At 44.7% G+C, this 14,098-nt stretch overlaps 1 protein-coding gene across 1 annotated transcript in view; it reads left to right on the top strand.

The window, feature by feature from the left end:
* The first annotated feature begins 262 nt into the window (after window positions 1-262).
* The window catches only part of KCNH1 (potassium voltage-gated channel subfamily H member 1), a 162,375-nt gene continuing 148,539 nt past the window's right edge, over window positions 263-14,098 (top strand). Inside the window, exons 1-3 of the mRNA XM_019548572.1 lie at window positions 263-290; window positions 3,642-3,765; window positions 4,034-4,140. Coding sequence (XP_019404117.1) covers window positions 263-290; window positions 3,642-3,765; window positions 4,034-4,140 — 259 coding nt within the window. The remainder of the gene's footprint in view (window positions 291-3,641; window positions 3,766-4,033; window positions 4,141-14,098) is intronic.

The following is a 14,098-nucleotide window of genomic DNA, read 5'->3' as shown; positions in this document are numbered from 1 at the left end:
GTCTAATTATATGTGTATGCAATCTTGTACCTGTCTGGCCAGAGCTCAGCCTACTGCATGTGCTTAGTAGCTGTGTGGATGCTTACATGGAGTAGGATTGCAAACTGTGCCTAAGTCCCAAAAACTGGCACTATGTGGCTGAGTGAAATACAGTCATGCCATAGGTGTCTGCATCCCCTTTCTGGCCTTTGAATAGAAATGGAGACTGCTATTGTTATGTAATGGAGTTATAGTTCATTATATAGCAGTAGTCAGATTCATGATGAATATTGGTACTAGTCCATCCTCAGGTACTAGTAAACTAATTTCTGTTCTGTGAGGGACTGTTGGAAGTATTAACAGGCACTGAAAGAAGTACTCTGTACTCTGCATAATGTGGTGGGTGGGGCTGATTCTTCACTCACTCTGGTGAAACTTGTGAATAGCTCCATTGGTTTGAGTTGGGGTGGCAGTTGCACGAGGCCACAAACCCAACCTTAGAGATGAGCTAAGGTCAGGGGAGACGGAGCCCATATGTTGGCCTGTAGTATTGTGGTGGGTAGGGGTGTATGAATTGGATCATAGGGAAAGCTAGTATAGATGTGGAGTAGGAATGTGTGTGTGTGAGGTAGGATTAGCACAGGCAGGAGTGGAGAGGAGGGGTGTCCATTCCTTGAGTTCTCTTTCTCAGGGAAGTGACTTCACTGAAGCCTTTTTATTTTTCTTCTTAAATAATTGGTAGGATCAGTTGTGAATCTTTATGGTGCTTCTGATTCTTTGGCATATTGATCTACTGAAAATGGGGACAGTTTAAATGAGATGATGTATGGGGGGCAGCAAGGTGGATCAATTCAATTGCATCAACCTGAGAGGGGCAGCCCAGTTTCTCCTGGGAGTCGGAGGCTGTAGCTGACCTTCTAAAAACTGTCCATTCCACTCACCCTTTCTTTTTCTCATGGACTCGTTACTCACTGACACAGTTAGTATTTGGAAAGGATTTTTTCTATGCATAGTTGCTGTGTAAATGATTTTGCCAAATACTCCTGGGGGCAGGAAAAACAAACACAAAACATTTAAATGTTTTCGAGGGATTCAAAATGCATGCTTCCTGCCCCAACCTGCCTGAAACCTATTACGGCGTGGTGTATTTTAAATTAATATTTCAAAGAGGTCTTGCCATTGAGCGTTTAAGAGCTGGTGCATGTATAGGTTATTGTGAATAGTATGCTCTTTGCTAAATGTGTGCACATTTGAAAAAGCAGGACAAATTATAGGCAGTAGGACCTTCCATGAGGCTGTTGCCTGTGCACTTAGGACCCACTGCAGAGCCTAAGAGCTGGAGCAGTTCTTATTTCTGCAAGCAGTTCTGGTAACTCACTACCCTTTATGGGATGGCTGCAATGGGTCATTTTTAGGTCCATAAATTTATGAAGCTCCTGGAGTAGGAAAAGACTCTGGTCTGATTTGAGGTTATGCTTTCAGAAGCTTTATGCCTCAAATCAGACCTGCTGTCCAAGCTTTGGGGTGTTGATGCTACTCCAGACTGCTAATGGGTTGCAGCACAATCCTGATTCTTTGTAGTGTCTTGTGTCCCAGTTCCAGGCTGGCAGTGCAGGGATGTTTACAGCCTGGGTCTATACCAGGAACATTCTCAGGTGGCCAGCTGTTGAGTTTTTGCAGTCCTTCTGTTTTGCCAGAGTTATGTTTAGGGAATGCTTTGTGGCCATTGGACTTGGGTCCCCAACATGCTTTGCACAACTTCCTCTACAGAATGCTGGACTAAATGCTTCTTAAGTAACCAATGTGGGATTCTCCCTCCCTTCCATAAACCCATCATGGGGTAGTATAGCAATGCCATAATGGCTCATCTTCTCTTGGTCACGTGCACAGGGGGCATGGCCAGCAGGGGAATAAATGCGGTTGGAGTGCTCCTTCAGCCAGTTGCGTTTATGGTGCCTAACAGTGCAAATGGCACCTGCCAGGAATTACAACAGCTTGTACTGCTCTGAAATGCTGTGCAGGTTCAGCTGCATTGGTTCCCAGCCAGCTCTAGGATTAGGAATGGGGGAATGGAGAGGTGTGGTTTAAAGACCTTTTTGCACTTAGGGTCTGAGAGCTAGATTGGGATCTGACTTGTTGAAATCAGAATGCTCCATTTCACAGACCTCACTGATGCAGAGTCCTAGAGCTTTGGTCCTTGGCTGCTAATCTGTGTTTAGAATGAGAGAGTGCCCCAAACCTTTGTCCTTCTAAACTGTCCAAGTAAACTAATTGTGTCTGAGTAAATTACCTGGGAGATCTGCTTGGACTATGGGAAAGGAAACCTCCCAAAATTTCCTTAGGGGTACAGCAGCCCGGGTCAGTATTTCTACCTCATTCCACGAAGAGGGATGGATAATGTGGCTTTGTCAAAAAGCAAGGAATGATGGCTCTGTTGAATTGCATTCTTCTCTGGGCTGCTCATTTTCTGGTCTTGCATGTCCACTTGGAAATCCCTGAGCCCTATGGTACTCAGAGACCCACAAAAGAGTCCTGCCTCCCTTTTGAATTGCAGAACCTCAGATCCTCTGTTACCTCTGGAACTCTGCGTCTCTGAATAGGAGGGAGGCAAGAGTTGCCTCAATAACTGTTGGTCCTTCTGGTGCGGAGTGATTGCTTCACTGATTACGAGCTTTTTCAGCATAGTGTATTGTCAGAGATCTTAAAGAAATGTAAAGCTGTGTTAGTGAAACTGAGCTCAGATGGTAGTATTGAGAATGTTCTGAGAACAATGTGGGGCTGAGGTGGTCTGGGTGCTAAAGTGCACTACAACTCAGAGGTCACAAGTTTGAGGCCATAGGAGAAGTGCTCATGGCACGGACCTATCAGATTCCAATTACTCTTTTAATTCTGCTAAATACCTTGTCACAAGGAAGGAAGTGAACAGACTAGTCATGCCTAGAGGTTATTCATCAGAAGGAACTGTACAGGGGAAGTTTTTGTCCCTATCTTGCATTCCTTTGTCAATCCACAGGCTCCACAGAAGCGGGGGGAAAAGCAGCAAGCCTAATCATCGTTTCTTCCCTCTCAGAGCCTGCCTGCTCGAGCTTCAAGGGGTCCCAGTGCTTCCCTCCACGGCTGCAGTGTCCCCCCAGGACCACCTGAGCTGGGTGCCACCTAGACCAGGGGCTGCCACAGATGGAGAATTAAACCCCTGTGTCATGTACAAACCCCCTAAGAGTCCACAGTGCTAGCCAATTTTCTGTATCTGTTGCACGCTGTAGCTGATCAAATATTTATGGCTTTCACAGCTGCAGAGGGAAGTACCAGGCCCCACGCAGCCTCTGTAGGCAGCCCAGGAAGGCCTGATCCCCAATGTGTTGCCTGAGTGGTGCTTAGACGTTTCTGTGTAGGACTGGATTTCAGTGGCAGGGAGGAAGAGCTGTGTCAAAAACCATACTCTAGCATTATTAGGGTGGGACTGATTTCTTCTCCCCTGCTTTTCATTTGTATAGAGCTCCATAACTCAGGTTTTAGGTAGGGAACTCAAATTTAAATCATGTTGACTTCTTCCATGGGAATACATTGAGTAAAGTGAGCAGGATTGGGTCGTGAAGTGGATAGAACCAGGAAGTGCATACACAGACTTATCTAATGTCTAACTGATGTGTTCTTTCAAACAGATACTAATTTTGTCTTGGGCAATGCCCAGATAGTGGATTGGCCCATTGTGTACAGCAATGATGGATTTTGCAAGCTATCAGGCTATCACAGAGCAGAAGTTATGCAAAAGAGCAGCACCTGCAGGTATTTGAGAGCGGATTTACTTTCTATTAAGTAACTTGTAATGTTATGTTGTTACTTGAAGAGAGCGGGGGTGGTTGGGAATCCAATCTGTTTATTCCAGTTTTCTCTTTAATCTCCCTAGGCTGTATCTGTCAGTTATGCTTAGCAGGTGAAACAATACTACAAAATCTGACAAGGGTAATTTTTGGTTAAACCTTTTTTACACTGTAAACAAATGGTTTTGCTTATTCCTCCAGTATCTTACTTGAATTCTTTGGTTTGTTTTCAGTTTTATGTATGGAGAGCTGACAGACAAAGATACAATTGACAAGGTCCGGCAAACATTTGAAAACTATGAGATGAACTCCTTTGAAATCTTGATGTACAAGAAAAACAGTAAGTTGCATCTTTTAAAAAAAAATGTACATGTGACATATGCTTCCAGTTTGTCAGCCTGAGAGATGGCAGTCCTTGCTTTAATATTAAGTGTCAGTCCTACACCTTGATCCATAAGAGCAGACCCTTGTGTCCTATGAAGACCCACTGATGTTGTGGGGAGTCTGCCCACATGCATCAGACTGCAAAAGTGAAGACTTCTTGCTTTAAAAGTCTTTAGCACAAATAATCCTCCACTTACTATTTTGCCTTTTGAATTCCAACTCAATTCTAAATCAGGTGTTGTACTGAGTGAATATTATTACATGGATTAATATATTATATAGTTGCCAAACTGAAAAAAAAACAGAAATCATTTTGGGCTGACAGAAAATGAAATATTTTTCAGTTTTTCCTCATTTTGACAGAGTGCTTGGTGCACCAGTCACTTTAAGAGCAGAGGCTGCCTGAGAAGCAGCTTGCAGGTGGCAAGGAGGGGGAGGACTGATTAGGGGGTCAGCTGGGCTTGAGGTACATAAGCCCTGACTGGTGCTGTGAGAGGAGGTCCTGGCAGCAGGGCTCTTGATAACTGCTGAGCTGGGGTAAGCAGCACTGAGCCTAGCAACGGACTGGGCCTGGGACTAGGAGTATGCGAGCCCATAGCATGGAGAAGGACGGCAGAGAGTGGAGGGCCAGGGTGCCCAAAGCTCAGGTAACAGAGAGCAGCGCCTGAAAAGGGCAAACTGATCCTTGGAACTGATAGGCTGGGGACAGGGACAGTGGCACGAGAGGGCTGGTGGTGAATAACTCCTGGTGGTTGTGGAAGGTATGGAGGTCCCAACTGGCCCAGCAAGAGCTGCCAGAAGAGTAGAGGGCCTGAGCCCATTGAAGGGCAGAGTGTGGGGCCAGAACAGACCTTGGAAGAGACAGTCCTGGGGTCCCTGGGGAGGACGGAGCCCATGAAACTCCAAAAATTTGTCCATGGATTACCTCATGATGGCGATACAGTTGTTCCTACATACCAACCCTCTGATGACTTCAGCTCGGTCCCAGAAGTCCCCTTTTTAAAAAAAAGAGTTTTCCAGTTTGCTTGTGGATTGAACAATGCAAGCTCAAGTGAAATAGTAAAGGGAAGTAGCTCCTGGTGAAAGATCACTTTCATAGACCACCCTGATGCCAGCTGCTTCTCATTTAAATATGAGGGATCCTAACCTAAGCATCTTTGCTGACTGTATTAGAAGATTACCTTTTTACTCACTGTACAGGTTGCTACCATGTCATTTTCCTAAATGTGTCTCACCAATTTGTCTCAGCCTTGATATCGAGGGGCCATTTCTAAAATCAGGTTTCCTAGCATATTAGGTCCTTTGTCTTCCTGCTGAGCTTGCCAAGTAGTACCAGCTGCATATGGCTATCCAAAGGAAGCAAAGGCATTTCACATGGGCTACTGAAGGATAATAAAGTCTCTGCCTGCCAGTGCCAATTCCCAGGCCTGCTTTGTCCCTTGTTTTCAGAATATAGCCTGTTCCGGTGAAGTCAAGATACATCTTACTGACTTTGTCATCATTTTGAGAGAGAACATTTCTACCCCAGCTTATTTTCCTTTCTTCTGTCTCTGCTCTTATTTTGTGCATATTATAATGTAGTCTGAGGCACCATTACCTCTGAGACTGCTCTATTGCTTGGGGCTTTCCTGAAGCACAACTTTACTAATCCCTATCATGAGAAGCTGTGTGCACCTGTTGAATAGCATATAGTCTCTCTGATTGCATCTCCCTGACAGTGTCTTCTGCTTCTAGTGTTAATCTGTGTCTTGCAGTTTATTACTATTCCTAGTCTAATTCTACAGGGGCAAATGCAACTGACTTCCATGGCTCCAGTGCCAAGTAAATAAGATGTTTTCATGGGATCTAAGGGAGGCCAGAGGAAGAAATCCTCTCAGCTAACCAGGGATTTGGCACAGCATAGCTGCTAGTCTATTGGTAGAGCATATGGGCTGTAGTAACATAGTTTCATAGTTTTTTAGGGGCTGGAAGGGACCTGGGGCTTCTCTGTGTCCCTCATGCGTGTTTAAAGCAAAGTACTGTAAGAGGGAGCAAGGGCTCCTGTTACTTTAAAAGGAAAAGGGCAGTAGGGTAAGACCTGTAATCTGGTATAGGCAGCTGAGCAAAGGCCTGCTGCTAGAAAATAAGCAGCCTGTAGATGACAGGGATAGGAGCTACAAAACTGAGTGTGGTTATCCTGAAGTCAGCTGCCCTGCAATAAACTGTAAAGGGGCAGAACTCCAAGAAGCCAGATAAGTACAGACAGCAGAGAAGCTCAATTGGCTGCAGCAGAAGGGAGCAGGGTTATTGGTGGGCAAAGGAGAAACCCCTGTGTCTGGTTTAGATAATCAAGATCTGGTAGAAAGAGAGATGAGTCTAGCTCTAGGACCAGAGAAGGCAGATTGGCCCTAACCTCTTCAGGGAGAAGAGCTCCTGGGGCATGAGGCTGTTGGAGCTAGACCCATAGCCAGCCCATAGAGCTAGAAGGAGACGGCTAAAAGGAGAGTAGGGGTTGCTGTGGGATAGTGACCCAGAACAGGGTTGAAATGTTTTAGTTTGAAGCAGTTTGCTTGTGCTTCTGTTTCTGACTGGAGGTTTAGGTGTGTCTACATATGGGCAGTTGCAGGTCACAGGTTGGATGCTTGGGAGGCATTCCCTGTTATACAGGGATGAGGCCAAGATACAGCTGTGCGAGGGTCAGGGACCTGGTGGACTAAGCCAAATGGCGGCAACAGCTCTGCATAGGTCAGAATGGAATTGAAGTAGAACCTGTGAGACATGGGTCTGGCTGTGGGGGAGAAGTAAGGGCCAGGATTGGTGCCCCTTGGGCACAATTAGGGCCAGGAGGGCATGGGTAGTGCTTACAAAGTGCAGAATATTTTTAAGTAGCAGACTGAACCTCTGGTGATATAAGTAGGACCAAGGGTCTGGCTAAGGGACTTAAGTGCAACATCACCAGGGTCATCCTGAGGCTCTGGGTCAGCTTCCTAAAGTGATGTAGCAATTGTAGCAAGGTGTGGCAGGAAAAGCAGTGAGGGGGTACCCTTAGGAGCTGGAGTGGGCAGGTTTGAATGGGCCATCAGGGGGAGCCACAGTCACCCTCAAGGGTCTGTCTTGCTATAGGTATGTAGGCAGTGGAGAATACGTCAGGCACTCCCCTGTCTTGAGCTCTCTTGCAAGGCTCTAAGAAAAGACATTATGGAATAGAGGGCCATGAGCTAAAAAAGCCCCCAAGTTGTGATGTGATGGCCCTGTCACCTACTAGGAGTTTTATATTGTAGGACAAGGACCATCCAGGGAGGAGGCAGCATCTGGTCCACAAAAAGTGATTTTATAAGCAGTTTTACCATGTGCTTAATTTTTGTGATATTAATTAAAATACATATCTCAGTGATCAGTAACTGGTGCTGCTTGCTCTTTAGATGCCAGTTAAATATAGTTTCTTAATACATTTGAGTATAGTGGAGATGCATGATTACAAGGCTGTGTGTTTTTTCAACTCATTGAAGTGTCACTATATTGGAGATACCAAAGCCATTGGTGTTGGAAAGACCTTGCCTGTTGATATATGATTGGAACCAAGGAATAACATAAAGGATTCTCAAGCATTTTCATAACATCAACCATATTCTTAAAATGGCATGCTGTCTTTTACCTTTATTGGCATGAAGACCACATATGGTCCCATTACAGTACTTTGCCCAAACAAGCAACTGCTGTAACAAAGTCAATATGAGATAAAGCTAGAAGAAAAGCTGATTTAAAAATGGCAAAGATTTTTCATTTAAAAAGTTCAATTTTTTTCAATCTATAGGATTAAAAAATGACCTTTACATTTTTTCTGAAGTACTTAGCTCTGAAATTTTTCATTGTTTTGGCTTCTCCCTGTTTTGTCTCTTTCTTTTTCCTTGCTTCCTTCTCCACCCCTCCCTCCTACACACTTTTTCCAAGTTAGATACTAAACTAGTAAGTGGAAGAAATAATAACAGACATAATATGAAAAACAACACAGCTTTGATTTTAATTTTGCTGAATAAACAGAGCATTATATAAAAATGAACCTTTTTGAAAAAAATGGATCATCTCTGTATTTAATATAATTTTAGCAATTTTAAAATGTAAGCTATCAGGTGAGAGCAAGTGCAGGTAAATGAGACCTTCATATTCATTGAAGGGGAACTGGAATGTAATCAGCAGGTTGACTTTCATCTTATACTTGGTAGCTTTATGAACAGCAATCAGCCTTTTGTTTATCTATCAGTTTAGGGGGTATTTTATGGGAGCCAGAGCAGACACACACAGTCAATAGCTGAAGTCATTTAATAACTTAACCAGAGCTGGTATACATCTTCTGATACAGTTGTCTAAACAACAGTGACCTGTTTGTTAATAGTTACTCTGCACTTTCGAAGGTCCATTGTTTTACTGGTCTAGCATGTCTGGTAGTCCTAAACTGGTTTACAGCAATGACTTACTCAGTTTTACCCTAAGAAGTGTGTTTTTGTGTTCTCCTTTCATATTGGCATACACAAGTCTACTCTAAAACATTGCAAGAGTGTTACTTTTCACAGAACTTGAAATTAAGATTCAGAGAGGGGCTCACAGAGCGGTATGTCAGCCGGTTAATTTCACAGCAGATATGTGAAGATTGTGATTGGTTATTTGAAGTATGTCTTCATAGGGCTGTAACTGCTGGAAGTCTTCAGGCAAAGCAGAAGCAATTAGAATGATCAAATTCCCAGAGACCAAAGTCTCCTCAGAGTTTCATTGGTGGACCCCTTGACCTCAGTGAGGGTACATGAGAATCTCTGAAAGGAGACAGCAAAAAAGGCTTTCCTAAATTTTGAATTTTGAGCAACACCACACAGGGTTACAGTAATTTCAGGGGAGAGCTGGAATTCCATTACTTTATTATAAATTAATTTGCAACACTCTTAGGAATATTTTGCACAAGGAAATGTAAAGCAGTGCCAGATTGCACTGCAATCAGTGGACCTATGCTGACTTGCTCCTGCTGAGGATTTGGGCCAATATATTTAAAACATTGCCTGTGTTCTTGGTAACACCTTAGATTATTAAAACTGACAGAGCTTTAAAAGCCTAATTTACTTCTCACTTTTTGTAGTAGTAGTTTTTTTTTTTTTATATCTCTTATCCTGAAGAATAAAAATGAACACACAAATTACATCTGTAATATCTAGTTAGCTTTGTTTCCTTGTTCCCACTTATTAACAGTAGCATAGGGTTTCAGTTATGAACAGAGAAGTGGGTTTCTTTTAAATACAGTGGCTTCTATTGCAATTGAAGCAACTATGTATGGTATTAGGTTTGTAAAAATGTAATTTTCCCAACCCTAACTCTTGTTGGAATTTGAAAAGGCAGTGTTTGCTTAAAATCTGAAAACCTCTTTTTACTTACTGCACAAAGGTACCTCAGTGAAGAGATACTAAAGTAATAAAAACTGAACCAGGCTCTGAGGAACAAAGACATAACTGCCTCCAGGCTTAAATACTGGTACTGAATGAGAAAGACTCTGTCCAACTAAAACAATAACCTTTCCGTTTCATAGTCAGGTTCTTCAGTTGCAGCTGGACACTTCGTAGTCTTTGACATGTGAAGGAATATGGGTGTATTACAGAAATTTATAAACAAATATTCACGTCCTCCAGCTGTGCTTGGTCTCAGCAATGACATTCTACCACTGACAAATCACAGTGATGCATCTGGAAGAGTTGGATGTCCTGCAGACATAGTAGCCCCTTAGGGGAATCTCTTAGTGAGGTTTTTGTGCCAGCCCTCATCTAGCCAAGCGATGGGGCACAGGGTCCATGCTGATGTGGTCCCAGGTGGCTTCAATGCACTGTAAAGTGGTTCAGATGAGTCACAGTTGATACTGCAGCTTGTGTAATGAAAAGATAGCTGCAGAGGCTACTTCTCAGATCTATCCTGTAACTGAGCAACAGATTTCACTTGCTAGATTCTATACTTTTCACTTGCATGCAGCCTGATGGCTCTGGTTGGGTGCAGGTGGAGTGGATTTTATCAGTAATGCCCATCTGCTTATTTTGCTTATTGATGTTGTTTTTGCCAGCATACATCTTCCAGTGTAGAAGTCTGGGCACTTAGATGGCACACCAAAGAAAGCCTATAATAGTGACCTGCAATTGTACTCTCCATATCCTTTTTACTGGTCAAAATTCACTTAGGCCTTGTGTTTGCACTTTGTACATGATGAACTTCATCCATTTGATTCCTTTAAAACTACTTGTATCAACAGACGACCGTAAGAAGTGCCACACTGGGCTAGACTCATGGTCCATCTAGCCCAGTATCCTGTCCCCAGCAATGGCAGTGGTGGATGATATAGACCAGGGGTGGGCAAAATACTGCCTGCAGGCTGGATCCAGCCCATGAGGTCATTTTATCTGGCCTGCGGGGCCCCTAAAAAATTTAGAAAATTAATATTGATCTGTTCTTGGTTCCTGTCAAAATGACAGGAACCAGGGGTAGTAGGATCTAGGGGAAGCCTGGCAGGCTCCCACAACAGCAGGGCCTGCCTGGCCCTGCCCCCCCAGCCAGAAGCCCCAGCCTAGCAGGGGCTTCTGGCCTGGGACCACATGGCTGCACTGTGCCAGAACCTCAGGTAAGGGCAGCGGGGGAATGGGACTCTGGACAGGGAAGGAGCCTGGGGAAAAGCCGAGTGCAGGGAAAAGCAGCCCCTTGCCCACCTCATGGCCTGTGCTTTCTGCTGCAGCCACTTGCAGCTGGTGCAAGGCTGTCCTGAGCAGGCACAGGAAGCCCCATGCGGGCTGCGAGCAGCTGCAGTGTGGGGCACTGGGCATGGGGTGGGCAAGGGGCTGCTTTTCACCGCTGCGCTCAGCACCAGCTTGTAACCCACCCCTGCCGCCAGCCTGGGCCCCTCACTGGCTCTGGGCTTGCCTGTCAGGACTGCATGTGGTGGCAGCAGCTGCAGCCCCCCACCCCCCACTTCCTGCGCCATGCAGTGTTTGCTGCTGCTGCCCACTCAGAGCTCGCACTCTGGTCAGCACGGGGGTGGTGATGGCAAACACTACCCAGCGCAGCAAGCGGGGCGGTGGGGGGCCACAGCTGCTGCCGCTGCACGCAGCCCTGATGGGCAAGCCCAGAGCTGGCATGGGGCCCAGGCCGGCAGTGGGGGTGGGTTACAAGCTGGTGCTGAGCATGAGGGGGAAAAGCGGCCCTTCGCCTACCCTGTGCCTGGCACCCCATGCTGCATCCTCTCGTAGCTCACGTGGGGATGCCTGTGCCTGCTCAAGGCATCCCCTCACAGGCTGCAAGTGGCTGCAGCAGGGAGCGCGGGTCACAGGGCGGGCAAGGGGCCGCTCTTCCCCGGGCTCAGCACCAGCTCGTTACCTGCCTCTACTGTGGGGCTAGGGGGCACTGGGAGTGAGCAGGAGTGTGGGGCCCATCCTGGTGTCCCAGGGCCAGTGCTGGCAGGGCCTAGAGGAGGGTGGCAGGGGTACAGGGTCCCAGCTGGCAGGGGGTCTATGGAATCAGGCAAGCTCCCCCCTCTCCCTGCTGGTGTAGCCCAGCCCAGCTCCACAGACCCCTGCCAGCCTGTGCCCCGCTCTGGGCCCCAGCAGTGCTGGCCCTGGGACATTGGTCCCAAGACAGTGACCAGGGGGCGGGGCACCCTTCGGGGGGCAGGGCTACCCATGTGGTCCTCGACAGCCTGCCAAAACTGGGTAAGCAGCCCTCTGCCCAAAATCATTGCCCACCCTTAATATAGAGGTGGAGCTTTGGACTGGATCTACCCCTATTCAGTGGCATGCACCATTATTGGTTTGGAAATGCCAAAGGAAACATCTTCATCCGTTCTGTTCAGTAGCCATTAATAGGTCTTGCATGAGTTTACCTAGTCCCTTTTTGAACCTGGCTATGCTATCTGCCTCTACTATTGCCTGTGGTAATGAATTCCAGAAGTTAACTACCTGTTGTGTTTAAAAAAAAAAAAAAAAAAAAGCAAAATCTTTCTCTTGATAATTTTAAACCTTTCAATTGCTAATTTCAGTGGGTGCCTCCTACTTCTAGTATTCTGGGACTTGGTGACCAAAATAGATTATACTTGTAGTGTTTCCAAGACAAAGTTCTTACTTTCTAAATTGTTAGTACAAACCACTGTGTGAGATCCGAGGGCATAGACATTGACTTTTTTGCTTGCAGACGTAAAAGAAAAAAACAAACCAAAAAACTTGGTGCTTTACTTTTAATGTGGCATGTTCCCCTACAGTGTCTTCCTCATGCTCTGAAGAGGCAGTATGTTACTTCAACCTGACTCTGCAGCATCTATAAAGATTGGGAGCTTTAGTGTGGCTGTTTTGGCACTTTTATCTAATAGCTGATTGAACTGGCTTTAGCTAAAAGTGCCAAAAAGCCCTGTTGAAATGCCTGATCTTTACAGATGTTGCATGGCTGAAATAATGTGCTGCTGCTTTTGGTAAATGGTTTGTTTGTTTGTTTGTTTGTTTGTTTGTTTTAACATCTACAAGCATGGCTCTGTGGGTGCTGAGCATCTGCTATTTTTTTTTTTTTTTTGGTGGGTGTTTGAGTCCTGGAGTACTCATGGAGTTGACGCTTATGTTAGACAGTGGAGAAAATGAAGTTGTTGTCAAAAGCAGAAGAACAGATCCTCGAGTGGTATATAAGGTGGTGAGGATCTTCCGACTGAAGATTTAGCCCAGTGTTTGTCAAATGAGAAACACAACCGCCTTTTCTGGTCAAATACCTATGCCTAAGTTCTGTTGGCTTCAGGAAGGCCAGACTACTATGGCTGGGTTTCATCAAACTGATAAAACAAGTTCCTGTTGACCTTGGTGACTTTTTACCTGGCTTATGTATTGACAGCAGCTTATTCTTACAAATTTCTCTAATATCATCAGTGCAAAGACTCATTCCAATGACATCCCTTTTCTGAAGAAAATACAGAAATCTTGATTTCTGTCTTCATTTCTCCCACCCCCACTGACCCCTAATAGTACATTGAAGAACTTGATATCATATAAATCATCTCCAAATAAATGTAGTATCAGAGCAGGTTCCAAAACAATTTCTTGTCTTTTTTCACCCTTTAGGATTCTAATGTGATAGAGCAACCTCTGTGTGCAGTGATTCCACCTGCAGGGGATTGTAATTGATTTTCTTTTTCTTGGCATGTAAAGGTCAGAACCTTTAGAACTGTTACCTGCTAATGTAAAATGGCATTGACTGCTGAAAATGTGGAGGCAGCAGCTTCTAAAGCACTGGAAAAGGCGTCATAAGGCCTATGAGTATTATCATTCTGTGGTGAGTGCTCCTCCATACTAAGCTGGTTTGTTCTCTGCACACAGTACACTGAGAGGCAAAATCTATAGTAAGACTTGTGCTTTTTATGGTCAAATGTCAGAGATTCCTCTCTGGTCCTAGTTAAAAATTGAGTTGGCAATATACCTTGTCTAGCCTCTCATGATCACATCTACTTAGATTGCTAGTTAATTGGTAGTGGGCAGAAAGCATGGCCTTTAAAACAGTGTAAAAATGAGTGCGGTGAAAGTGAAATATGGATGGGGAGAATGTAAAGGTTAGCTCTATTTCTTCTATGACTGAAATACAGCTGTCTAATTTGTTGAGTGCAGTAGGATTGATGAAGACATAACATACACTTCTAGTCTTTTCATTTCCATACTGTTTGATAGTTTTTTACATTCAAAGTAATACCCATGGCATGACTGTTTGTTTGGAACATGATCATGTGCTAGAGTTGTGCTGTTTACACCAAAGGTACCCAGTTCAGGAACACCATTAGCACTGACGGTTCATTTATCAAGTGAATTATTTTCACTAGGTTTTCCATATTAATCTTGCTTCTTTGTGTGAAGAAATATGCATTGATCTCTTGTATTTTTATTTTAAAATGATTT

The sequence above is a fragment of the Crocodylus porosus genome, unplaced genomic scaffold (assembly GCF_001723895.1).
Source record: "Crocodylus porosus isolate Cpor-Errol unplaced genomic scaffold, CroPor_comp1, whole genome shotgun sequence".
Classification (NCBI taxonomy): Eukaryota; Metazoa; Chordata; order Crocodylia; family Crocodylidae; genus Crocodylus; species Crocodylus porosus.
Note: the sequence above shows the minus strand (reverse complement) of the source record. Positions and strands in the feature narration are given on the sequence as shown.